The sequence below is a fragment of the Varanus komodoensis genome, unplaced genomic scaffold, assembly GCF_004798865.1.
Source record: "Varanus komodoensis strain SLA01 unplaced genomic scaffold, ASM479886v1 scaffold38, whole genome shotgun sequence".
Lineage (NCBI taxonomy): Eukaryota > Metazoa > Chordata > Lepidosauria > Squamata > Varanidae > Varanus > Varanus komodoensis.
The window spans coordinates 7576373-7602184 of record NW_025335909.1 but is presented as its reverse complement, the minus strand read 5'-3'; the positions used below and the strand labels follow the sequence as shown (position 1 = coordinate 7602184).

Genomic DNA, 25812 nt, shown 5'->3' with positions numbered 1-25812 from the left:
GAGCCGCGCCGGCGGGGCGGCCCTCGGGGTGCGGGCGGCGGGCCCTCCGCCCCCGGTTTCCGGCGCTCTCCACGCGGCTCTGCCGAGCGGCTGCCCCGCTTCCCGCCCCGAGCGGCCGGGCGCCCTGCCGCCTCTGTCGGGGGCGCCGGCCCCGTCCGGGGGGGGCGCACGGCGGTTCTGACAATCGCGCGACGCTCGTTGGGATTCGCTGAGCGAAACCGAGCGGCGTTGTCCTGTGGACACACTTTCAGCCTCTGCCGCCTCGCCCCTTCAGGCACACGCGGGTTTGTCGTGGAAACGCGGGTTGTCGTTGAGTCGCGGGTTGTGGTTGCATGCAAAGCCCGTGCTGTGGGTTGACTGTGGGTTGTTAACCCTGGGCAATCCAGGTCCTCTGCATTTTTCCTTGGGTTGTTCCTGGTTAACCATCAGTTGTTAAACCGTAGAGCAGTGTTTGCATATGGTGACAACCCACATGATTTAACAAACATCCACAATTCAACCGAAACCCATCCTGAACCAGTAATCTGTTTGTTCCATGTGAATCAGGGCAGTGTTTGATGTGGTTCTGCTCCATTTTGCGCACTCTTCTGAGCTGAATGCTCAGAGATGTTTTTCCTTCCTCTCTTGCTCATGAATTCTGGAAGTTGCTTGCATGACCTGCTGATCTTTACTTTCCTTTTTATAGGCCATTGTGTGGGATGAGTATCTTACAGGGCCATTTGGACTGATAGCACAATATTCACTTCTAAAGGTAAGGCTCCAGCAAAGCTTTGGCTTTTGGAAATTTGTTGTGCTCTATAAATACTGTTCGTCTTACTCCAGAACATAGGAGTTAGTTTTGTGCACTGGAGTGTTTAACATGAAGGGGAAGAGATGACTCCATGTTGCATTTTTACCCTAGGTAGTGGGACAGGTTGGCAAAACCAAACCGTTTGTTATCATTTATATTCTGTAAACCACTTTAACTTTATTTTAAGTAAAGCAGAATGCCTGTGTTTGAAAGACGAACCCTTGAACGAGAAAGAACAGAACTGACTTTTATGGAACTGTTACCATAATATCTTTGGGAATTGGCCTAACCAAGAAAAAACAGTGATAGGGATTTGGGAATTTTTATTTTGCCCTACAAGGGTCAAAAGAGTTTTGGTTTTTATGTGACCCAGTTTATGCTGTGATTGTGGGCACATGAGCATCATTTATAAAAAAAATAAATGCAGCCACTGGTTGGTTGACCAGAAATCTTCAGTTGCTTCAGTCTTTTCTAAAACCAATTTCCAAAGAGTAAAATAAGATTGCATATTGTTTTCATGTATTCTTTCTGTCTTCACCCAGGAACATGAGGTGGAAAAAATGTTCACCCTCAAAGCAGGCTGCATCCTGCCTGCTGATGTCAAAAATATTATTTTCTTTGTCCGACCAAGACTGGAGCTCATGGATATAATTGCTGAAAATGTGCTCAGGTAAGGTAGCACCTTGGTTTTCAATGCTGGACCAGATTCAGACCATTCCCAGTTCAGTGCATGCTGATTTGTTGCCGGTTGGAGTGGGCGGGTAGCAATTTAAAGTTCGGCAGAAGCAGGCTGGAAGGGGATGCTCCCCCCCACCCCACCCCACCCCACCCTCACTGCTTTGCTGCTGGTGTGCTTCCAGTCTTGTGGGAGAAAGCAGCCGGCAAGAAGTTGCTTTGGGCAAGAGCGAGGTTCACTGTCCCCTACTCTGCCAGCTTTTAACTCCTGCTTGGGAAGGATAATACATGCAGGAAGGACTGTCATGCACAAAAATTTTTACCACTAACTGGAGCAGGAAAGATGGGCAGAGCCCTTCCTTTCCAAAAGCAGGGCTCTCCAAAGAGAGATGAAAACCTTTCAAGCCCAGCTGAAATCAAGCCGCGTGTGTTCGCATATTCCAATATAAAAGGTCTTTGAGTGGAGCCTGTACATTTTCTGGTTTTGTCCTTCTTGCATGGATTGGATAAGTGATCTCTTTTTCTAAGTCTCTCTCTCTCACACACACCACCTGCACACTCATCCCTGCGAATTTGTGTCAGAATATTGACGGGCAGTCCTTTTTCCGGGTTTCTCAAACTCTGTCCTTGCCCCCTTGCAGGGAAGAGAGAATCCGTTGTCCACAGAGGGATTTCCATATCCTGTTTGTGCCGCGGCGCAGCTTGTTGTGTGAACAGCGGCTGAATGATCAGGGAGTCCTGGGCTCCTTCATTCTCAGAGAGGAGTACAACCTGGATCTGATTCCATTTGATGGAGATCTGTTATCCATGGAGTCTGAAACTGCCTTCAAAGTCAGTATCTGGTTTCTTTGCATGGGTGGGTCAGAGGAGCTCTTTCTAAGCTCAGTCCCTGAGAGAGACTGTGCTAAAGGCATCAGATGCATCCCAGTCTCATAAATTACTGGTGAACAGCAGCCCTGGCTTCCCATTAACTCGAGGCAACTAGATTAGAACTGTCGTGAGCTGGTCTCTTCCTTCCTCTTTTCCTCTCCTGCAGACTTAGATGAGACATTAGAAGCACCGTCCTTTTATTACAGCTTTGGAACTTTCCAGAGGAGTACGCATTTTAAAAATAAAATTCACGTCGTGAGAAACCTCTTGAACAACAGCAGCAGCTTTCCCATTGGAGGTTTCTAAGGGGGGACTGCTCACGTGTCTTCTGACTCTGCCTGCCCAAAAGATTGCAAGGAAGGAAGGAAGGAAGGAAGGAGTCAGAGGCCTCTCCCAGTTCCGCAGTCCTATTCGCAGCCGTTGCTGTTACGCTAAGGACACAAACGGCATCCTGAGTTTCTTACCATCCTTCCCGTGTTTTATAGGAGTGCTACTTGGAAAATGACCAGACCAGCCTTTACCATGCCGCAAAGGGACTCATGACGCTCCAGGCGCTTTATGGAACAATCCCGCAGATCTTTGGGAAGGGAGAATGTGCACGGGTAAAGATGAATGGGATGTTCTACCTTTATCACTCGCTGATTCAGTCAGGCTTCCCACCTGCATCCCACTTTGGGTCAGTCAGCTAAATCACGAAGCTCTGCAAGAGATGGCTCATTTCTCTTGCTATGATTATAATTAAAAAGGCATGCTGTAAGTTTTCTTTAGTAGGAAACAAGCTCTCTCTTAGCCTCAAATCTATAAAATGGGAAAAGTTAAGGCTGGAGACTTTGGTTAACCTCTTTCCTTGAATGCGAAGACGCACCAGTCAGATTGAAACTGCCCACTAATCCAGAACTTCACCACCACCTCAGGAAGTGAGAAATACATATTCAAGGAGGGCTAAAATGTTTGGTGTGGTAGTCACTGCTTATAGCCTGGGCCATAATCTCCAAAATACTTCTCTCTCCAGCATGTGGCTAATATGATGATCAGGATGAAGAGAGAGTTCTCCGGGAGTCAGAACGCAATATTTCCTGTCTTTGATACTCTCTTGCTACTTGACCGCAACGTAGATTTGATATCGCCTCTGGCCACACAGCTGACGTACGAGGGACTGATTGATGAAATATATGGAATTCAGAATAGTACGTAAGCAGGCGCAACCGGAACATTACAAAATTAACTGTGTTTGTCTGGACAAGTAAACCACTATCAGCTGGGAAATAGGTGGCCCAGTTAAAGTCCAGGGTAGGGATGACAATTCCAAGATAGGTTTAGCTTCAGTAATTCCTTCTTTCTCTCTCTCTTGCTTGCACACACATACAAATGCACTTAAAATAAATCTTTTAATTTTCTTTCCTTAATCAGCCTCCTCCTCCCTTTTTTCTCTTCCCCAGGGTATTTTTTGAGAGTCTTCCTCTCATCTCCCCTTAAAAGCTTCTTTGTGTCTGCCCAGCATTTTAGGGATAGTGGGATCTGCTCCCATCCCACAATTGGTCATCTCCTTTGCTTTGTGCTATATAATATTTCCCAAAGTGGAGATGAAGCTCTCTAACAGCAGTTTATAGTAACATTTATTTTTGTTGTTGTTGGTAGTCGCGAAGTCGTGTCCGACCCATCGCGACCCCATGGACAACGTTCCTCCAGGCCTTCCTGTCCTCCGCCATCCCCCGGAGTCCACCTAAGCTCACACCCACTGCTTCAGTGACCCCATCCAGCCACCTCATCCTCTGCCGTCCCCACCTTCTTTTGCCATCTATTGTTCCCAGCATCAGGCTCTTCTCCAGGGAGTCCTTCCTTCTCATTAGGTGGCCAGAGTATTTGAGTTTCATCTTCAGTATCTGGCCTTCTAGAATAAATGAATAAATATGAATATGAATAAATATTTTTGTTTGGTGGTACTATCTAGTCTAGAAGTAGTTTCCATCTCAAAAGCAGAAGAAAGCACAAGAACAGAAGGTGACAATTTTTACTGGATTAGTTCCTGTTGGAAAGACATAAAACTGTGCTTAGTATTTGCCAATAGAAGTTTGTCCTGTAAAAATACAACATTACTGGTGACTTGCTTGATTTAACTATTTCACGTTTTAAAAAATATATGCCCCACTGTGCACTGAAAAGGTCTCAGGGCAGCTCTGTGTCTCTCACCTGTGTTTGGGCAGCTTACGTGAAACTCCCCCCAGAAAAGTTTGCTCCCAAGAAGCAGGGGGAGGGCGGCAAGGACCTCCCCACGGAGCCAAAGAAGCTGCAGCTGAATTCCGCGGAGGAGCTGTACGCCGAGATCCGAGACAAGAATTTCAACGCCGTGGGATCCGTACTGAGCAAGAGAGCCAAAATAATATCAGCAGCGTTTGAGGTAATGGATTGTTATTCCAGCAACTCACCTTTTTGGCGTGTGATTCCAATCTGCATTGTCTTTCCACACTTTTGATGTTGGTCAGACTGGGTCAGAGCTACCCTTTTGCTCCAGCGTTCCCCCAACTAAAGTTACTGCATGTTGTAGGTGCCAAAGGCCATGTGTGGAGACGTGGAAATCTAATTGGGGTTGAGTTGGACAGCTCAGTGAAAATGTCGACGCAGTGTGTGGCTTCCGGAGGGAAAAGCCAAATTCCAAGTTAGAATTGGAATTGATTGGAAATTAATTAAAGAATTGGAAATAAAACTGCCAGTATCACAGTGCCCTTATTCAAATCTATAACCAGCTGCACTTACAATGCTGCATATTCTGATCAATCCTAAAATAATACTTTCCTGGCATAGTTTGTCTCAGAGAATGGCATCTATGTAGGTGGGTAAACAGATAACGGGGTAACTTTGTCCCTTGCAGATGGCGGCATGTGCGTGAAATTCGTTCGCACCTCCCTTAACAGGATGGTGCATAAAAGCTCACGCTTCTGCTTGCTGAGCTGTGTGAGCTCAAAACATGTTTTCTGCACTTCCTTCTGCCTCTTCAGGAGGCCGGACCGAATGTGCTTTCCGATCGATCGAAGGAGGGACATTGTCCAACCTTGGAGCTGCATGATTGGCATCTGCTGGGTCATTCATGCTTTTATGTTGGCAGGAAGGGGAAAGAATGCAAGTTGTCAGATATAATAGGTGATAATGAAAAAGCAGCTTGTGGGTAGCAGAGGGCCTATTAACGGCAGGCTTCATTACTGTCTTCCTGCTCGGGCTTGTCCTTTTTATAGTTTACACTTCAGTCAAGTCCTGAGCTTTTAAATGAATGTGTTTGGATGCGTGTGGCTGCGCCGTTCCTTCTTGTGGCTCGAGGAGAAGCGGCGCACAGAATATGAACTTCTGGATGATCTTTATTAATATGCCATCACACACCTCTGGCAATCTGGTCCTTAGAGTTAAGCTCTGTGATTTGCACCATGGCTGAGATAATAAGATTTCTCATTATGCAGGAAGAATGATCATTTCTCTCATCATGACACTGGACCAGTTTATTTATAACATTTATTATTTGCTTCTCAATCTAGATTCTCAAAGTGATGATTAGAATTTAAAAACAAGATAAAGGATAAAGTCAGTAAACTGGGACAACAAAACAAAGGGACAGACCACAAGAACAAGTGCTAAAAATTAAAACAAACAGTTCTGTTACGGTAATTGGGATGTATGCAGTAACCAATTCCTTCTACAAATAAATAGTTTTCCCTCTCTGTCCTAATAGGCCAATGTGCATTACAAAGCATTCTCTTAGTTATATCTTTCCTAGACTGTTGTGAAATACATTACACTGAAAGAAATACTTGCTTTGTTAAGGGCACCTTTCAACCCTGAATCCCTCAGGTCTCCATCCAGTGCATTGTTCTTTAGACAATAGAAAGATAAGAATGGAGGCTGGGGGGGGCGGGGGGGGGGATGCCTATTTCAGCTCTGCTCTTAAGATCAGCAGCTCCCCATTCCTTTAATGGTTTTAAACATTGCAGAACTGATTGTGGGAATTTAAACCTTGAACAGCTTTTGTGATGCTTTCATCGAAAAGAGAAATCTGTGTGTGTGGGGGGGAGAGATTTCTCTCATCAAACTAAGCAAGACTGGAATAGTGAACACAGCCTAGAACACGAACATGGGCTGTCTCGTCCGTCTTTGTGCCAGGGGTGGACTCAAAGCTGCTAACGGCTTCATTTAATTTCCCAGGAAAGGCACCATGCCAAAACAGTTGGCGAGATCAAACAGTTTGTGTCCCAGCTACCGCACATGCAGGCCGCAAGAGGGTCCTTAGCCAATCACACCTCCATCGCAGAACTCATCAAAGATATCACTAGTGAGTATTGCCGCTGCAGCTTCGGTTAGTGCCTCACTTACAGTGAAGGCTGACTAAATTCCACGTAAATAAGGTGCCAGAAGCCAGATCCTAGCACGGTTTGTGCTTCTACAGTATGTCTGGACACACGTAACATGACCTTTGTTTTCAAATTAAACTTGTTCGTTTAGTACGTTGTTTTTGTTCTTTTCCCTTAAGCATCAGAAGACTTCTTTGATAACTTAACTGTGGAACAGGAGTTCATGTCAGGAATAGACACCGATAAGGTTGGTGAGGATGCTCTTCGTTTGTCTTGTCGGCCTTTGCTTAGCCTCTCTTGAACAGCTGTGCATGTACTTTTTGCTAAGTAAAACCCGCCTCTGTTCCAGTGTAACGTTCTGCGGCCTAAACTTCCTCAAACACCCAGTCCACAACAGCAGTTGCGGGGGCCATTCGAGGCCGGATGGCTGCTGGCTCCGACTCACCATTTGGCAGTCACTTTTTTTTATTGAACAAAAACTACAAGTAAAAAAGGAATCCCTTGTTTTGGCTGGTTTCAGTTTGGTAGAAAATCTCTGAAAATCCAGGGGATGGGCTGGGAGGAATTTTGCACATCCATGAATGGCTTCCTGCAAATTAGAGTTCAATTATTTCTTTAGTCTCTTTTGGAAGCTTGTTAGATGGTTTGATAGCTTGTGTTTTTATATTTAGGTCAATAATTATGTTGAAGACTGCATTGCACAAAAGCATCCCTTGATCAAGATCTTGCGGCTCGTTTGTCTGCAGTCCGTGTGCAACAGCGGACTGAAGCAGAAGGTCCTGGATTATTATAAGAGAGAGATTCTCCAGGTTAGGCTGATGAAATGACAACTATAGATAACTCTTGGGAGGTACAATAGTTCGTCTAGTAACACAGGCTGTTCATACTGAATATGGGATGTAATCTTTGCAGGCGCAGACACGGTTACTGAGAGACAAGCTTTGTCAACAGCAGTCAAGATACAACATCCTGCCACCATTTATTACCTTGTTTGGGTGTGCAGTATATGTTTGCTTTGGTTCATGACTTCCTGGTTCGTGTCTTTGTCCTGTCATCATAACGAGCCTGTTAGGCCGCCACAGCAAATTGTTTATGGACTGAAGTCTCAGGCCATTTGGGCCTTACTGCCAATGAGGATTGTACTGCCAATAAGCCAAAGCTGCTCACCCCAAAATCAGTGCGCAATTTAAAATGCTGCTCTTTTCCTTTCTTCTTGGTACAGACTTACGGCTATGAGCACATACTGACTCTGAATAACCTAGAAAAAGCTGGACTCTTGAAGGCTCAGTTAAGCAGCAGAAACAACTACCCCACAATCCGGAAAACCCTGCGCTTGTGGATGGACGATGTGAACGAGCAGGTATGCGAGGCGCCTTGGCTCTCGGTTGCGCTATTGCGAAAGGCGCTGTAAGTTAACGAGCTGCTCCTCGATTCCCTCCTTCCTTTCCACAGAATCCCAATGACATCTCCTATGTATACAGCGGTTATGCTCCCCTCAGTGTGCGCCTGGCACAGCTGCTTGCGCGGCCAGGGTGGCGAAGCATAGAAGAAGTCCTGAAAATGCTTCCAGGCCCTCACTTTGAAGAGAGGCAGCAGCTCCCAACCGGGCTTCAGAAAAAGCGTAGGTGTCCTTGTGCACACACTTGGTGTTGTTATGTTGTTCCGGCTTGTTGCTCATGACATCAAACAAGATCCAGCTTCACCTTTTACTCAGATTCAGCTTAGTAGCCTTTCTTGTTAAGTGGCTAGTCTAAACATGAGTTTTAAAGAGGGTTTTACAAGCAGCAGTGCACGAAATAGCATTTTGAAGCCAGCTTTCAAAACTCTCTCTCTCCCTGTGCAAATGCAGGTCAGCATGGAGAAAACAGAGTCACTCTGGTATTCTTCTTGGGTGGCGTGACCTATGCTGAAATTGCAGCTCTCCGGTTTCTGTCTCAAATGGAAGATGGAGGCACAGAATATGTCATTGCAACAACGAAGCTAATCAATGGAACAAGTTGGATTAAATCTCTGATGGAGAAGCTGGAACCACCGCCTTTTTAAATTGAGAATCTGCAACCAGATGACGTGAAAGAGGCTTGCTATGTGCTCGGGTCTTCATAAGAGCAGAGAAGAAAAGCCACTGGATCCAGTGCATGAAATACCGTCTTTTTGTCTCTCCGGTCTTCCTCCTATGATCATTCAGACCTTGGCAATGAGCTGATGCCTCAGAAAGAGAGAAAAATATCAACAAGCAAAGGAGGACTGCTCCCGAGTTAGCTTCTGAAATAAGGAGGAAGCTGTTTTTGGCTGGAATTTAGAGCATACCCTTTAGCACAATTCCCAGACTTTTTATTTTTATTTATTGCAGCATATAAACATCCCTTTGGAGTGAACATATTCCACAATCCAGCACATTTCTCAAGAGGTTTTCCTGGCAGCTTCCCCTTCCCTTTCTGTTGTCACTTTATTTTTAGTTCTGACTCCTCATGCCATTCCTAAACATTCTCCCCAAGCTGTGTTGTCATGTTTGTAGACCCACACACAATAATTCTGAAGCCTGCTTGTAAAGCTCCAAGTCCCACCAAAGTCAAGTTCCATGGGCTTAAATATAATTGCAAGTTTACAGATGACAGCAGCAGCATCACCTGCACCATTTCTATTATACAGATTCTCTCTGGTCTTTCTTTTCTTATTCTTTCTTATTTTTTTCTGTTTTCTGTGCTACTACCAGAGAAATCTCCTTTTGCTGTACATTGTAAAAATACCTGCATCTCTTGGTACATACTGATGTTTCTTGAAAAGCTTCCAAGACCTTATATTGATCAAACTTGTAAAATTAAGGTGATAGTAGGATGGGGCATGGGAGAAGAATGTGGAACATTTTGGAGCATTCGTTTTAACATTTATTTCTCAAGTCAGATGACACCGATCGGGTTAAAAGTGGAGAGTGCTGGGGGTTTTCTGCACATGCAAATTCATATTTAGGATAAGGATGCAGTGCCAACCATTCTCAGCGTGTGTGTTGCACAGTTTAAGTATTTATTATTTTGAACTTAGTCAGAAACTCATGCAAAGAAAACACTATTTTCTCCTGCATAGATACAGCATTTAATTTCTGCATATTGCTATTGCAGAAGGTGGTTTAAGGCAACCTGTTACGTTGAGTTGAAGACACAGGAGATAACAGAATTTGTGTGTGGTTTTTATGTACCATGGGGTGGGGAAGGTTTTTGCCTCTGAAAATTGACTTTCTCTCCTTGCTGATGCGTTGTGTTCTGCTGAACACCACTCTTGTAGTTTTGTTTGCCCATCACTATTACGTTGTGTTGTATTTCAAGTTCTGTCTTGTTGTCTTGACTATTCCAAAGGGACCTTTCTCAAGGAGCGAAGCTTCCATTGTGGCACCGTTCATCAGCTGTGTATGAATTAAAATATTCCCTTCAGCTTTAAACTACCTTAAACCTGAAATTACATCAATATTTTGTGTTTTGACTTCACTAGAGCAAGGACTTCCTCCTAAAGAATATGTAACAATGTACAAATAGGAAAATATCTACCCAAATTTATAATACGAGCAAAAATAAAAGAAACCAAATTCATAGAGGGCTCGTTACAATTGTTAATTTATACTCTTTGGTTATTTATTCATTTTAAATACTTACTCATCCACTCTTAAGTGCTATATGCTTCCCCAAATCAGTTTTATATACTATATTTTTAAAAAAGAAAAACAGAAAATCAGTCACACAATCTACAATTAATATAATCCAAAACCAGTAATAAAACAAAGAAAACAGCGGCATTGCTCATAAGATAACAGGATAATGGATCTGTTTTAGAACAAGTACTTTTGTAAAGATGATCTCCCAGGTGAACTTAAGGAAGAAGGACATGTCATTCACTGCCTTCAAAAGGCCTATCTTTGTTCACACAAATTCTTAATCTAGGGAGAATTTGAATGTTTCCAGGATCAGCCACCAGTCCTGATCAGATCTCTTGGGAAGTAATTACACCCTAACAGGTTTGATTTTGATACATCTCTGGAGAAAGCCATGCTGATCAGGAAGCTAATAATTTGATAATGAGAACACCTGATTAAATTTAGAGTCCATTTGCTAAGCTATAATGTATCTAAGCAACAAAAACGACAATGCAGTAGAAATACTTTCATCTGAAATAGCCAGGAGGAGGCAGGCAACACAGGCCCAAAATGAGCTGTGTAAAGAGTAAGCGCATGTATCTCTCTGATAAAAGATGGATATATATGAAACTTGAGAACTGTATTTGCTGAGAAAGAACTCGAGCTGTTTTTTGTTTAGAATACAGGAACAAGGTCCCCTTTTAGCCGAGCTCTGGGAAGATGGGTTCTCTGCTTACACTTTATAGTGCAAACTGAAACCAATGCTGCCATTAGCCAGCCTCCTCCCCATCACTCTTCAAGATCTTTCAAATTCTGCATCCATGTGGTCTGGGTTTTTTTTAAGGATGTGGGGACAATATTGTACAAATTGTAAGGGATCTGCTTGAAGCATGCAAGGAAAGGAGAGACACATTGGGTTCAACAGAAGCTTCTAGCCAGAGTGCAAATATTCTGTATATTAATGGAATTTTAGCGGGGCCTGGACATCTCCAAAATTGACGCCTCTTTTCCCTTGTTTCTGAAAAGGAGACGTTAAAAGTGGGGGAAGTTAGTAGATACCCTTTCAGCATTCTTGAAGTGTTGAAAAGATGGAGGGTACTGGGAACCCTCAACACTTAAAGGATGCATTTGCACTTGCATCACCTAAACCCATGGCCCCTCCTTTGGGGTACCGCTTGTCGCTCCCTGCAGTTTACCGGTGTGTCCAAATGACACCGGGCCCTGGTGATTGTGCACAAATTAGTCTATATGCAACCTCACCTTGTCCAGCTGTTACATCTTCCAGTTTGCAACCCTCTGACGGCTGAACAAAGAAATTGTCCAGGGAAGTCAACTTACTTGGTTAGCCTTAAAAGCATATTTGCAATAGACAGACATACACAGTAACAAAAAGATCCACGCATACTTGTGCCATTTCCAGGGGCCAAAAATAAAGTAGCTGTACTTTCTGAAGCACCGGAAAGCAATGGCAACCGATGAAAGGGGTAGCAATCACAGCAACGAGGGGTAAACAAGCTGTGTTCTACCCTGGAGCACATGGGGATTTGTGCAAGGATCCGTTGGAAGATGGAGGGAGCGGGACAGAGAAAACAACCCTGGCAAATTCTCCATGCGGGACTAAAGTTACACCCACTCACACACACACACCCTTCTTGTATTCCTGCATTCCAGAGCTAATGTTATGGCTGAGGAGAATTTTGGTAGCAGGTCCACAGGCCAATTCTCAAATATGGGTTTAGGGAATCATCCATTTCCAATTTTCCTATGTATTCCCACTATTTCTGTCCACAGGAAAAAAAAACAGAAAAAATATAGAATAGCTGCACAACCCTTTTTGACTGGTGACGCTAGCAGCCTTCTGGCTGGAGGCACCCCAACACTAAACGGAACGAAACACGAAGGCATCATTCTAAGTTTCAGCAACGTGACCAAAGGAAGACAAAAATTCATTTTCTATTGTTTTGAAGGGATTTGGAATGCACCCATATTACACAGCCCCATTTCTCTTACTATTTTATAATAAGGATTGAGGATTCAGTGCCCCGAGGACATTATAAGTCACCTGAAACACTGGAGCAGTGGAGGATGTTAAATATGTAACTTTACCATATTATAGCTGAGCAAAAATACCCCATCAGTACAAATACCTGTAAGAACGCTGATGGTAAGACTTTTCGATTAGGATTGTACCATCTTACTTCCTGACTGCTGCTGCACACAGTCAAAAATTATACACGGTCGCATTTCTGAAAAGGAAAAATGACACTACATTATTTTTGAGGAAAAGTCTTGGCTTACGGCTGCAGCAAAAAGGGGTAGGTTTTGTGACACCTTGAAGCCTAACAAATTTATTCCAACATCATCTTTTGTAAACTAGAGCCTCAGCTATTGGACAATATAAAAAGGAACAAACTAGAGTTCATTTAATTCGATGCAAATGCAATAATTAGAAGATTTAATTAGAAAGCATTCATCCTGGCTGCATAAATTTAAAATCTCATTTAAAAAATATTTCTAGTATATTCTGTATGCACATTGAAGGCGAACAAAGGAGTTGTATATACCCTTATCCTAGAACCAGTCCCTGACCACACCTAGTCCATTAGTACTTAAGTAGCCGGGTAAATCCCACGTCATTATGCCTGCCTCTTCAGAGTAACAGAACAGAAGAGGATCCAGCTACATCGGCAGCACTTCTCCAAGCCATACATTCAAGAGAGATCCCAAAACAGAGGCAAACAACTTTAAATGCCGTCATTTATTCACGGTAAGTGACTGTTTCCCTTCAACTGTACTCTGATATCACGCAAAGTATTTTTAAACTTGTGCTCTGCAAAACATTTAATTCTTATTCAGATATGTATTTGTCCTGGTATTGCGGGAGATAAATAAAATATATTGTGACTGGAAATAATTAGCAAGGTCAATTATTAGAATTTTTAAAAATGATCTGATGGTAACTTTCAACAATTCTTGCAAGAGCTTGAGATGCTGGAAATTCAATTAGGTCCCGACAGCCTTCATATTGTTTGGAAGGGAAATAATCTTCCAAGATTAACTCTAAATTAATCCTGGCTTTATTTTCATACTCTTTCAACAAAAGTGAGATTATTATCTAACCAGTTTGATATATCTCTTTTAAATTAAACATCGGTATACTGCTAACCATGAGAAAAGGGTATTGTATTATATTTTTTATATTGAAGTGGCTCTCAAAACACAGTAACAGAAATGTTTGCACAATTTAATCGGGCAATAGCAGCACATACTTTCAAAGGCTGGGGACTGAAAGTATCCATTCTTCTTTCGCAAAGTTTAGAAAACGTTGCAGCTTGTTCTCTTACCGAACTGCATATTGATTCGATAAAGAATGGATTTTAAACATTTCCCTACTTTAACACTAGTTATTTTTAGCAGATGTAAAGATGCAAGCCAAACAATTTGTACTTAACCCCCAAATCATAAACAGAAGTTTTTTTGCCAGTCTGTCCATTAGATGCAATTATAACATTAAATATTTAAGTGGGTTCCCTTTGGAGGGATTGACTACTTTGGTTAGTCCATTTAGTTGATATTAATGCACTATCAGCTGTATATCTTGAGGTTTTGTTCTTCAGCTGCCATTTGAGTGATCTAATATCATCACGTTAGGTCAACCACTTGCATCAGTAGGTCGTAATCCATGAATTTTACAGCTTGCCTGTTCTCTTAAGTGTGTGGTTAGATTTTGCAAACTACTTTTGAGCAGACTAGTACCATCACCAACCTGAAAACAGACAGCTCATCTTTAACAAATTCAGGCTGCAGTCCATGCATACTCACCTGGAAGCAAGACCAACATTGAACTCAATGGCACTGCTGCAAAATGGGTACATTCAAGCTGGTGCTGTAGATCACAAACTCAGCCTCTTCCTGCTTTGCGTCATCTTTCATTCCTCCTGTTTCTCCTTCTGTTTTACAGAACAGACTATTCCCATGCATTTCGTTCCACCAGCTTACAAAGCGGAAATCATGCAGGAATCGTTCGCTGTCCATTTTCTGAAGGTGCTGAAGGAACTCTTGGCTTTCGTGCTGTTCAGTTACACGGTGCTCTTGGGAGCACTGCTGCTGGCAGGCTGGACCACCTATTTTCTGGTGCTGAAGTGAGAGCTCTTCCTGTTTTTCAGTTGCAGCTTACAGAGCAAGACCTGTCGCCTCTAAGACCTGATCAATCAAGAGAATGTTCCATTTTATTCTAGAGACTTTGCAAGCTTCTTTGTGTGGTTTACCAGCTAAATTAAGATACATTTTAGATATAACAGACATAATCCCAAAATTTTGTCATTTTTTTACATACTCTCAGGAGTAAATATCTCAGAAAACCAATGACAACTTATCTTCTCACACTCCTATTTCTTACCTTTCCTTGGGCGTATCAGTATAAAATCAAGAGACACTGATCAAGCTGTAACTTGTCTCCTTTTAGCAAGTCCGATGGGCTCCCACATTCTCTTCTTCTTCCCCACTTTGAGTACTCTCTAGCAGTAGCTCCTTGTTTTCACTTTTTTATTTTCTTACTCTTAATTAAAGGGTGTTATGACGTTGCTAACGCCAAGCTGTCTGGAGAAGGATTAAAGCATTACACAATTGTTATCTGTTTCGAAAAGAAGATCAATAAAATAACCTACAGATCTAGCATTGTTTTCATTATTCAGACTGGGACTTGTTTGAATTAAATCCTTATTAACTGAAGAGCAGTTCTTCTGATAAGAGCAAAGAGGGGTTGAAAATACAGTTGGAGTGTTCTGAAAATCCTTACTACTTTATATGTTTAAAGTAATTGATGTAAATTACATATAATATCTGTGAAGATAATATTAAGAGAAAATGTATAAAATTTATTATTTCTCTTACCTAAACAATTTTATCTAATTATTAAATAATTACTTCACCATTGCACTGCTTATCATTTTACCAGGCCTGCAAAAGGAACTTCATCAGATCCTGAAAGAAAAGAGAATGAAATTTATATGAAATATGAATAGCCTTTTGAAAACTTCTGATACAATATTCTCTAACTCAGATAACTGCAAACTTGACAATGAAAAATAAGTTACACAATTATGGTTTTTGTTTAAAAGTTCCCAAACATTTCAGTTGCTATTCAAAGAAATGTTCACAATGAAATAATAATGCACACTTCCAGTGTTTGGGGAAGCGGGGCTGAGATCTATCTCGTTAGTTATTGTTTCACCTACTTTGGAATGACTGATGCTCGAAAGAGCTGACGCTGGCTAAAAGCTCCATTATAACACACAGGGAGTCATCTCAAGTACACAAGGCACAATTACTTAGGAGTAAGCTTGATTGGATGCCATGAAACTTACTTCTGATGGTACAGGTTCAATTTGCAACACACTGAACTTTAACAAAACATTTTCAGCTGGCTGAAATTTAGCTTTTAGTAGGAAATGCAAACAAAAATCAGATTGCCTTTTCGATACCACATTTCAATAACAAAAGTACCAACAGAGTACAGTGACCAGAAATAAATAAAACAGAGCACTGAAGACCTGGAAGGAGTGTTAACCAGTGTGTGTGTGTGTGTGTGTGTGTGTGTGTGTGTGTGTGTGTGTTACACCATTAACGTACATAGTGTTAATGTACAATCAAACATCCGCTGCTTGCGAGATGTAGAGGATTATCCATGGTGCTGAAATCAACCCCTCAGGCAGGCTCCCCTCCACAGAGCACGCCTATAGAACTGAAAAGAAAAGCTGCAGTGGGCAAGGACCCCCCTGACAAAGCAGCCCTCACTTTCCCCTGCTGGAGGGGCTTTCAACCCAAAAACTGACACCAAAAGGAGGGCAGTGAAGGGAGAGATAACCAGGAGAAGACGATCAGACCCAGAAAGGCCTGTTTGTAGGATGGCACCTGAATGCATTCAATATTCTTAACTTAGATGGCTATGTTAAGAATACCGGATAGCTCCGTTTTTCAGGTGTATTTCCCACACACGTCACTTCTGTTTTTCTTGTCTTGTACCTTCTCCATCTTTCTTCCCTCCAGTCCTGACTCTTCTCGACCATCTCCTCTCTCTCTCTCTTAATGCATATTTCATCAGTGGGAAGGTTTCATCAGGATATCAAATCTATCGAAATGTTGTACGCCCTGGACCAAAATGTGTCATTTTAACGTTTTGAAAAATGCCTTTTGTCATAGCTCTCAACCTCAGCCAGTCCCGTGTGCACAACTGAGTGACCCCCACCAAGGTCTTTGGACAAGGCGCAAGGGTGGCCCCTCGCAAGGAACGGAGGATGCTCGCCTGGGGCTCTTTTGGAACCAGAAAAGGCCTTTTTAAACCGCCCAGACTTTTCTGCAGGACTCTCTGCTGGCAGCCGTTGCGGGGCTGCACTTCGGCTGCCTTTTTACGGATTCATCGCGCAGCTCCGTTGCCTCTGGCCCTCATTCTGTTGATTTCATGAGGCCACCGCAACGCGCACGAATGTGAGCCCCGCGGGGCAGAGCAGTGAAGCGCCTCTTTGCGCGAAAGGGAAGAAGGGACCGTTCCCGGAAGCGAACCCGGCGGCGTCCCGGCTCGAGGGTCCGTCGGGAGGGCGGCTGGCGCCCGGACCCGGCTCCGAATCTGCATGAAAGCAGCGTAATGAATCACGAGCCACCGCAAATGCAAAAGCCCCGCAAGGGGTGAATGGCCAAGACATGGCCGGCGGAGACGAGGGGAAGGAAAGCTTCCTTTTGCAAAGCACAACGTGTTGCTGCGCGGATGGATCGAATCAGCACCGGGGCTTCTGCCGGCACCGCGTGCATCGGAGATGCCCGCCTTCCTCCACTCGAGACTCTCGACGTTTCACAGAGCTAGGAAAAACTTTCCCGCACTTGGGAACGCCTAAACTCCCGGGGAAAAGCGCAGGCGGCCCACCGGCCCCGTTCGCCTGCAGGCGTCACTCTACCCGTTACCAGCTCTATGTTTCGCTTCCGAGCCCGCCTGGTAAACTCTATGGTTCCTGCCTTGGCGTGGAGTGTGACGTCAGTTCCTGCGCGCTTCCGTAGAGTTTCAAGATGGCTGCCGCCACGAATGCTCGCTGGCTCCGGGCTTGCTTCGCCCTTCTTCGGTATGTACACAAACTCTCCTTTTCTCCCCGCTCCCCCATTTCAGACCCTTTGAGACCTTGCGCTGCGCCGTCCCTGAGCTCCCTTTCCCCAAACGCCTCGCCGGGGCGGGCGGTCGCTTTGGCCAGGTTTTTAGTGTATCTTGAGAGACGGGCCTGTTCGGTCTTCACGTGTCTTCTCCCCCCCGCCCCCCTCCGGGCTCTAATCAGTTTTTTCGATGACCTGTTTGCCGTTTTGGAGCGTTTTTTTCCTGACATAATGAGCCGTCATTGTAAATGTTGTCTGGACATGCAGGAGGAAGCACTTAATGTCAAGAATGCCCAGTAGAATATACTTTAGAGCAGGCTTCCCCATTCAGGGGCTTTCTAGATGCTGGCTTGGAGTGACTGGGGGTTGTAGGTCGACACATTCAGAAGGCACCAGATTGTGTAAGCCCGGCACAATAAAGTGTGCCAGAGCATTTCACATTCCGGAGTTGATGCTTGGTAAACGTGGCACTGATAATCCGGAGTAAGTTAGCTGTGGAGAAAGTTATACTTCTGTAAGTAGAACTTTGAAGTATGAAGGTATAGCATCTAAAGATCCTGTTGGGTTATGATTTGGGAATTAAAGCTGTGTCTTAAAAAAAATTGTCATGTAACTCAGATGCTCACATACCCATTTTGTTGGCCAGTGGTCAACAGATTGCAACAGACATCAAATGGCCTCTAGTCAATTAAATATATGTTTTTATCTGGATCTTTCTCTTCCCTAAGAGGCATGAGAATTTGATGTGCCTTAAAACCTGCAGGGGTAGACTTAAGGTCTTGCTAGATCTTTTTTTTTAGTGTCAGGGTTGCGACAAAGAAGGTTTCACCGAGTCTTTTAACACCTTGAAATGAGAGAAATGTAAGCAGAAGTTTTCTGGCAACAGTCAATGGGCGAAGGGCTTCTAATATGTAGGACTCCACTCATTTCCTCCTCCGGACTGCATGTTTTCTTGTGTGGCTGGCAACAGTTGTATCTAAGATGGATATTTTGGGGGGGTTTTTCTAGGCAGAATGTTCCAGTCCTGGCAAATATGAGGACTCGCTGTTTATCAGGACTGAAGGGACCATGGAAGAAAATGACAGCTTTGGGGTTTGGAATATCCTTGTCTGCAATTCCTATTACACAGGTAGCCTTCTGAAAAATACAACTTGGTTAAGTGCTGAAGTGGAAGCTGCTTTTTAAATCTCGTTATTCTTTTACTGTGTTGTCTATATTTACCTTCTAGTGTCTTATTTGTGGTCTGTGCATTATACTGATGGGTTTGTACCTGCATAGAAAGGGGAGGAAGCCTCCACAGGAAGCTCCTAGCACACTTTGCTGATACTTTTCTCTTGGCTAAACCTCATGTCACTTTCTCTATTTTCTGCTGCCACCTTTCTCTTCAGCTCCCAACATGAGAAGGAGGCTACTTCCTGATGCCTCCATCTCTTCTTCTTTGCAGCTGTTTAAGCAATCAATACATGAAAATATCTTCTTTCACTTTTCTGTTTTTGCCTTCCCTTCCTCATAGTGACTTTTCACACTGCAGTGATGGACAGGATTGGTTTAATTTGAGTATGAAAATTAAAATTTGGGAAATCTATTATTCCTGCTAGTACATTTTTCTCAGCAAGAAAACTCAGCTTTCCGCGTGTGTGTGTGTGTGTGTGTGTGTGTGTGTGTGTGTGTGTGTGTGGTTTTGCAGAATTCTATGCCAAAACAAAATGTTTGTGTTGTGGCAGTTTGCTGGATTTTATCTTCAAACAGAATGTAAGAGAGCTATTAACAGTATTGGTTTTGGTGGTCACGGGATCCTTTTCATACCAGAACAAGTCCAATAATTTTACCAGATAGAATCAGCCCAGTCAACCTGCTTCTTGACTTTTGGAGTAGAAAAGTTTAAACTGTGTATCTGTCTAGACTTGCTGGGGAGCAACTAGCAGCCATGTCCTGCTTTTTGGAGGCAACAGATCAGCTGCTCTGAGAAAGCAGATACCAGCTACTATGAGCCAGTAAAACTCTTGTGCTTGCAGGCAGATGTGCAGCATGACCCACAGTGCTGTAACTTGTTTAGTTCAGCCTCTCCCAGCATGGCCCCCTCTAGGTGTATTGGACTGCAACGCATCTGAAGGACACCAGGTTTAGGGAGAGACTGCATAGTTGCAATATTTCCTGGCTTTTTTAAAAGGTGTTGCTAGCAAGTTTGTTTACATCTTCTTCGGCAAGGGGCGGCATAGCAATGTAATCATCATCATCATCATCATCATCATCATCATCTTTCCAGATTCTGAAGAGCCATTATCTTTGGAAAGCAACCTAACGCACAATATTTCTCTTTCAGAAACATGATCCAAGTTGTCTTAGCAATGAAGCCTTGATCCGAAGAGCAGTCTCTTTGGTAACTGATAGCACTGCTACCCTTCTCTCTCAAACGACTTATGCATTAATTGATGCTTTAACTGAGTACACGATGGTAAGCAGCTCTATGCCCCAGTTCCTGCATAGAAATGTTCCAATAATAATAATAATAATAATAATAATAATAATAATACAGAAGCAACTGCAAGTTACACATTCACTCAGCCACATGCAATTTTAACAAGACAGATTTCCCTCTGCAGGCAATTTATACATTGGTGTCACTGTACCAGAAATATGCGCACCTCCTTGGGAAAATGAATTCTAAAGAGGAGGATGCAATTTGGCAAGTGATCATTGGTGCTCGAGTTGAGGTAAGAAACTTGTGCTTGATGTATTGTGCCTTTCCAGAACTAGAGTGTCCAAGCATCCAGCAGTTCTGGATTTGAACCTGAGAGGCCTGGACTCAAATTCCCCACCCCATTCTGTCTTACTGAATCAGCTTGACTAAATATTGCAAGATCAAGTGTATTAAACACCCTTCAGGTATAACAGTGACCTGATACGCAGCTGTAAAGTCTAAGATTTGAAAACCATGTTTGACCGTGTGCCAAATAAGAGGGTTCTTTCTTTCATTTAAGTGGCTTATAACGTTTATTTATGGGGGGATATGCACGTTCAGATTGTGTTTCTAACAGTCTCATAGTGGTATTTGGCTTTACTTAGATGACGGCAAAGCAGGAAGCGTATTTGAAGCTGGAATCCAGGTGGATGACGGCCTTGCGTCTTTCAGAGATGGCAGCAGAGGCAGCCTTTCAGTCAGGTATTTTGCCCCTCAGGAAATGGGTATAGAACACAAATAGCTTTTCTCCTTCCAGTCGTGCTTCTGCCTTGGCAGAAAGTGTGCATTCATTTGAAGGGTCTCCAAAAGGTTTGAATCAAAAAGATTGTGCGCTCATAGCTTCTACATACTATTATGTGGGGGGAATGCATTTCCCTCTCAGAATGTGCTTACATTCCTTCTGACTTCTAAAAGCTGATGGAAGATTTTGATGGACATTTTAAGAGGGGGTAATAGTGTCCTCCATGCTTGGGGATACAACTCCCATGATCCCTATCAATTGGCCATGTTGGCAGGGGCTGATAGGAGTCAGAATCCAGCCCACTGAGAGTAAAAAAGGAGGATCAATACAATTTCTGCAATGGGCTGAAGAAATACCTACCTCAACTCCCATTTATTTCAACGGGCCTGCTTTAAGGAGGACCAAGTCAGGGCCCAGGGACTTCTACATGAGACACGTTGGCCATCATCTTGGAACTGACCTGAATGCTCTCTGGGAATCCTCAGTCCTGCCGTCAGTTCTGTGCCAAACTGCCCTGATTTTAAGGTGATTTTTTTCAGGGGCTGATCAGGCCTCGGTGTCAACACACAACCAGATCCAGCTGGTGAAAACCCAGGTGCAAGAGGTGCGGCAACTGTCACAGAAGGCCGAGACGAAGCTGGCAGAAGTTAAAACTGAAGAGCTCAAGAAACTGAAGGAGGAGGACCTCGTGCCGCCAGCAGGTCGCCAAGGCAGTGTGGAGGAAGCTGAGGAGGCCTACCTTCGTGAGGACTGATGTGCCACCAGCTGTGAGGACGTTTCCACTAACTCTTTTGTGGGGGAAGATAGTGTGCATTTAAAGTTCTAGCACCAGATGGGCACCTGCTGTTTCTCTGGCTTTACCTGCTCTTTGGCTGCAGGCCTTGAACCATGGAAGTTTTTAATCTGCTGGGAGCCTTTTCCTGTTTTAAATACTGGGCAAATGTGAAACCAGCCAGCAGAATGTCTGTGACTCTTGCAGCCCAGCACTGGAATGGCTAATTGAGATGATTAGTAACATATGTTTAGACTGGGAATAATCAGTTCCGATCTACAGGGCTTGTGCTGTTCTTTTTACGTAAGAAAAATATTTACAGGTTTTGTGAAGGTAATGCATTTATGCCACCAACTACTGTACCTGAAATTTCAAGAAAATTGCATTTCATTCCTGCAAAGTTGCAGCTTGGAGGATATGTCATTTTGTGTTGGTTTTTTCTAATTAAATGAACTAAATTTTTAAGATAAAAAGTCAGAGGGTTCAATATAGTTGCTATTGAAGTAGAAAAACACTTGATCGTGTTAGGAAAACAGATACCCAAAATAAGTGCAATTTTTCACTTGGCTACTTAGAAGTGTGCATACAAAATGGAGTTAACTTAGTCAAACAAAAATCAAGAAATTCTTGAAAACAAGATTCAAATCAAGCAGTAATCACAGTGAAATATTAATGGAAGAGAAATGATTTGGAGTGGATGGAGGAAGCCACTTTGAGCGCTTTGCTGAAGTTTTCACACACAATGCTCTTTATCATCCTATCCTAGTGACCATATCACACACATGCACTGAAGTGTCACAGAAAGCCTGGGGGGGGGCGGGTGAGAGGGACCAATTATTTTCCAATTTACTAATACCTCATCATCTGGAGGCTACGCACGCTACCAAAGGTCATGAGCCAGGAGGCTGTTTTTGAGACCTGCAAGCGCACGTTTGCGAAGGCCTCGCCATTCTCTACCTGGAGCAGTGCAGAAATAATTCCTCCTCTTTAACAATCCCGCTTGCATGTGCCGTGAAGGAAAAGAAGCGAGCCCGTGTTCTGTGCTCATGGGGTTCCCTCCTTTACTTTCCTGCTAAAACGCCAAAGAAGTTAGTGAAATAGAACTTCTAACAACACACAACGCAGCTACTAGGTAAGAAAGACTCTGTATATCGCACAACAGAATCTATGCGGTGCTCTTAGTGGCGACGTCTAAACAGTGCAGCAGTTACTGATGTGCCAGCTAAAAATATCCAGGGGTTTCTATGACCCCTCAACCTAAGAAAGCACCCTCCTCCTGGCCGAGGCTAGTGCCTCTGAGACCAAGGAAACGTGCAGCTATGGAAGACAGTAATTTAGCCATCTCCAATGTCATGGGTTGCCCACTACCCTAGAATTGTAAGACCCACTGTCAAGCCCCAGAGTGCTTCAGAGAAAATGGATTCCACGCCTGGGAGCCATGATAGCTCTCGAAGAAAGTTGCAGCGGCTTTCCCTCTCTACTGGAGCCATGTGCACCACGGGATCTTGCAGGCACAGCAGGGAACGTTCTCATCGGCCACCTTTCCGCAAAAGTACATTTCTTCCACGACAGAAGGGAAGCAGCGTATGTGGGCAAGTCCAAGCTGTCTCCCCTTCAGGCGCTGGCCGGGCCCAGTTCGCTTAGCTTCCAGCCACATCTCGGTGCCAGTCTTTTCCTGGAACATTTCAGTGAATAGGCAGATCGTACACTTCGGCCACTGTCACGTTTACAAGAGACCTGCCCAGGACACTAGGATAAGAGAAAACGCTCTGCCAGTGTCAAGTCCCTCGCCTGATCTGGGGGTGCTCACCTACCCCAGCTCTCTAGCTTGGGGGGTCTTTTCGGGGGGTGCGCTGTGGGGAGGTCTGTTTCTCGCAAAATACTGGATCCAGCAGAGGGCTGGGGCACCTCCCAGCTGGTGGCCATTTCGCAACCTGAAACTTCTCCACTGGGGCAAGATGCCCCTAAATTTCGATCTGCCCAGGAGGAAGCGTCTGCCACAGACCCGAAGGGTGAGACCTAAAGACAAACTTTTACTTTCCCGCAGCCGCTCACGGAGCTTCATTTTCAGGGGACTGTGCCTTCTTCAGACAGAGAGGGCTCCCTGCTTCTTTTTCCCAGAAGCACCTGGTGGGGTGCGTGGAGACACCCAACATGATGGGGAACCAAAGCAAGAGGCCTTCAAGTGAAGTCAGCTTTCCCAACCCAGAGACTTCCAGAGGTGTTGGGGCTTCAACAACGTATCCAGGAATAATTCGCCCATCGAGGGCATCAGGTTGGGGAGAACTCCTTGTAAGAAGAGCCCTGTTTGCTTTCCACAGTCATAAAGAGATGCCAGCAGGCAGCGCGTGTTTCCCTGCATCTCGCCTCTCATCCCAAAGCAACTGTGGCCAGGAACATTGCCAGCCTTCGCCTCTGAAGTGAAGCATCAGCATGTTACAGTTACCCAGGCGGAAGCAATCTGCTTTAAAAGTCCCCGTTAACGAAGCGCAAGCCAACGCCTATCAAAGTCTCAGCGCCAGGCGCATCCAAATCTGCTCTATAGTTTCGGAGTTACTGACGTGGCACATCTGAGCCCCCCGTCGCTCAGCAGCGTCCACATGACCCACAGCTCCGTCGGGCTCAGCCGGTGTACGATCATCAGTCCTTTGTACAGGCAGGGATCAAACGGATTAAAGGGCCGCTGTATCCCAAAGGTCTTAAAGCCAGGGTGGTGCACTGGCGTCATGCCCACCTTGGCCAGGCACATCCCCACAAAGACATCGTCGATTGGGAACAGCTCGGTCTCCTCCACCGAGCCACGCAGCCGCCGCGCCGTCAGCCGCGACATGACGTAGCCACCGCCTCCCGCATAGAGTGGATAGAACGAGGCCGGATACATCGACTCCGGGATAAAATACTTGGTCTTGGGATTCCGGATTGGCCGGGCTTTGCTGATGACATCTCCGGCAAAGAGATCCTCCTCGGGGTCCAGGTCTCTCAGGAACTCAATGATGTTGTCCGTGTTCACAAAGACGTCATCGTCGCCTTTCAGCACGAAGCGGGCATGAGGACAGTCCTCCACCAGCCACCGGAGGAAGTGCAGCTCCTTCAGCGTCAGGTTGAAGAAGTCGTCCACGAAATCCCACTGGAGGATGTCATCGAACTCCAGGCTCTCGTAGGTCACAAGCTGCTGGAGCGAGTGAGCTTGAACTCGGACCTGCGAGCGGCCAAGTAAGAAGAGCAGCCTCACTGACCGGCCACCCACGACCTTCTCCTTCCCCCAGGTGTTCCTGATGGTGACTCGACGATCAATGTTCACCGGGGCCGACTTGATGGCCAGCAGCAGGAATGTGTCTCGGCTGCATTCAGAGGGCTTCAACAGAGTCGAGAAGTTCCTGCAATGCTTATACATTAAGAAAACGCGGTAAACCTCAGGGAGGAGAGCGGAGGAATTGGCCACAGCGAGGTCTGGTAAACATTCCTTCGGCTCTGTCAGTCTAGGAAGCCTGAATGTGCGCTTCTGGTTTCGGCCAGGCAGTTTTCCAGGTGCCGAAGACAGAGCTGGTGTGGCATCTCTCTGTACATATAACAAGCAGGCAAGCAAGGAAGCTGATAAGACGTACACTGAAAATCGTCTCTTCCTGGACTGCATCTCAGATGCCGGAGAAGATTCAGCGCCTGCAGGGGTGAGAGACACGGCAGGGTTGCAGTGCCTGGGCTGCGCTCCACGGCTGCATGAAGCAAGGGAGGCCCATCCCGCCCAGCGGCAGTTTCCTTCCGCCTGGGTACAGACATACAGTCTCACCTTGCGACGCGGGGAGTCTTCCCATTAGGAACTCTTAACGCATCAGGGAAGATTCATCCAGCCAACGACCAACCCTTCCCTTGGGTGAGGAAGGGCCCAGTCAAGCAGCACATGCGCTTCGCCTTTCAGAGGGTTGCAGGTAGCAAAACGAAGGTGGGTCTGGCGCTTCCGACGCCTGGAACGTGCTTAGAATGGGCAGATAGAATGAGCCGGGCGGAAAAACCTGCAAAAAGTGAGCATTTAAAAAATGGCCCTGGTGCATGGGGAATTTTGCCCTGTTTTAGGGTTACCCAGAAAATCCAGGGTAGGGTTAGGGTTAGCAAAACTAAGGTAGTTCCGGTGCTTATGACGCCTGGAATGTGTTTAGAATGGGTAGATAGAATGAGCCGGGCAGAAAAACCTGCAGAAAGTGAGTATTTAAAAAATGGCCCTGATGCGTGGGGAATTTTGCCCTGTTTTAGGGTTACCCAGAAAATCCAGGGTAGGGTTAGGGTTAGCAAAACTAAGGTAGTTCCGGTGCTTCCGACGCCTGGAATGCGCTCAGACTGGGAAGATAGAATGAGCCGGGCAGAAAAACCTGCGGAAAGTGAGGATTTAAAAAATGGCCCTGATTCATGGGGAA

At 44.9% G+C, this 25812-nt stretch overlaps 3 protein-coding genes and 1 long non-coding RNA gene across 4 annotated transcripts; 2 read left to right on the top strand and 2 right to left on the bottom strand.

The window, feature by feature from the left end:
• Positions 1-531: 531 nt before the first annotated feature.
• Positions 532-10250, top strand: VPS33A (VPS33A core subunit of CORVET and HOPS complexes). Its single transcript, XM_044440726.1, has 12 exons — positions 532-751; positions 1333-1460; positions 2107-2296; positions 2821-2937; positions 3348-3522; positions 4540-4733; positions 6524-6650; positions 6849-6916; positions 7341-7478; positions 7892-8029; positions 8122-8290; positions 8519-10250. Exons 2-12 carry the CDS (start codon positions 1351-1353, stop codon positions 8710-8712), a joined length of 1620 nt encoding a protein of 539 aa, XP_044296661.1. The 5' UTR covers positions 532-751; positions 1333-1350; the 3' UTR covers positions 8713-10250.
• Positions 10251-11641: 1391 nt separating this feature from the next.
• On the bottom strand, positions 11642-14759 carry LOC123028645. Its single transcript, XR_006415727.1, has 3 exons — positions 14691-14759; positions 14114-14494; positions 11642-12537 (listed from the first exon to the last, which is right to left on the bottom strand). It is a non-coding gene; the product is annotated as an uncharacterized LOC123028645 (long non-coding RNA).
• A 2572-nt stretch (positions 14760-17331) lies between these two features.
• On the top strand, positions 17332-21876 carry DIABLO (diablo IAP-binding mitochondrial protein). Its single transcript, XM_044440848.1, has 6 exons — positions 17332-17403; positions 18437-18557; positions 19752-19883; positions 20032-20142; positions 20495-20591; positions 21171-21876. Exons 1-6 carry the CDS (start codon positions 17351-17353, stop codon positions 21383-21385), a joined length of 729 nt encoding a protein of 242 aa, XP_044296783.1. The 5' UTR covers positions 17332-17350; the 3' UTR covers positions 21386-21876.
• A 1208-nt stretch (positions 21877-23084) lies between these two features.
• On the bottom strand, positions 23085-25037 carry B3GNT4 (UDP-GlcNAc:betaGal beta-1,3-N-acetylglucosaminyltransferase 4). Its single transcript, XM_044440846.1, has one exon. It carries the CDS (start codon positions 25035-25037, stop codon positions 23943-23945), a length of 1095 nt encoding a protein of 364 aa, XP_044296781.1. The 3' UTR covers positions 23085-23942.
• Between the last annotated feature and the right edge of the window lie 775 nt (positions 25038-25812).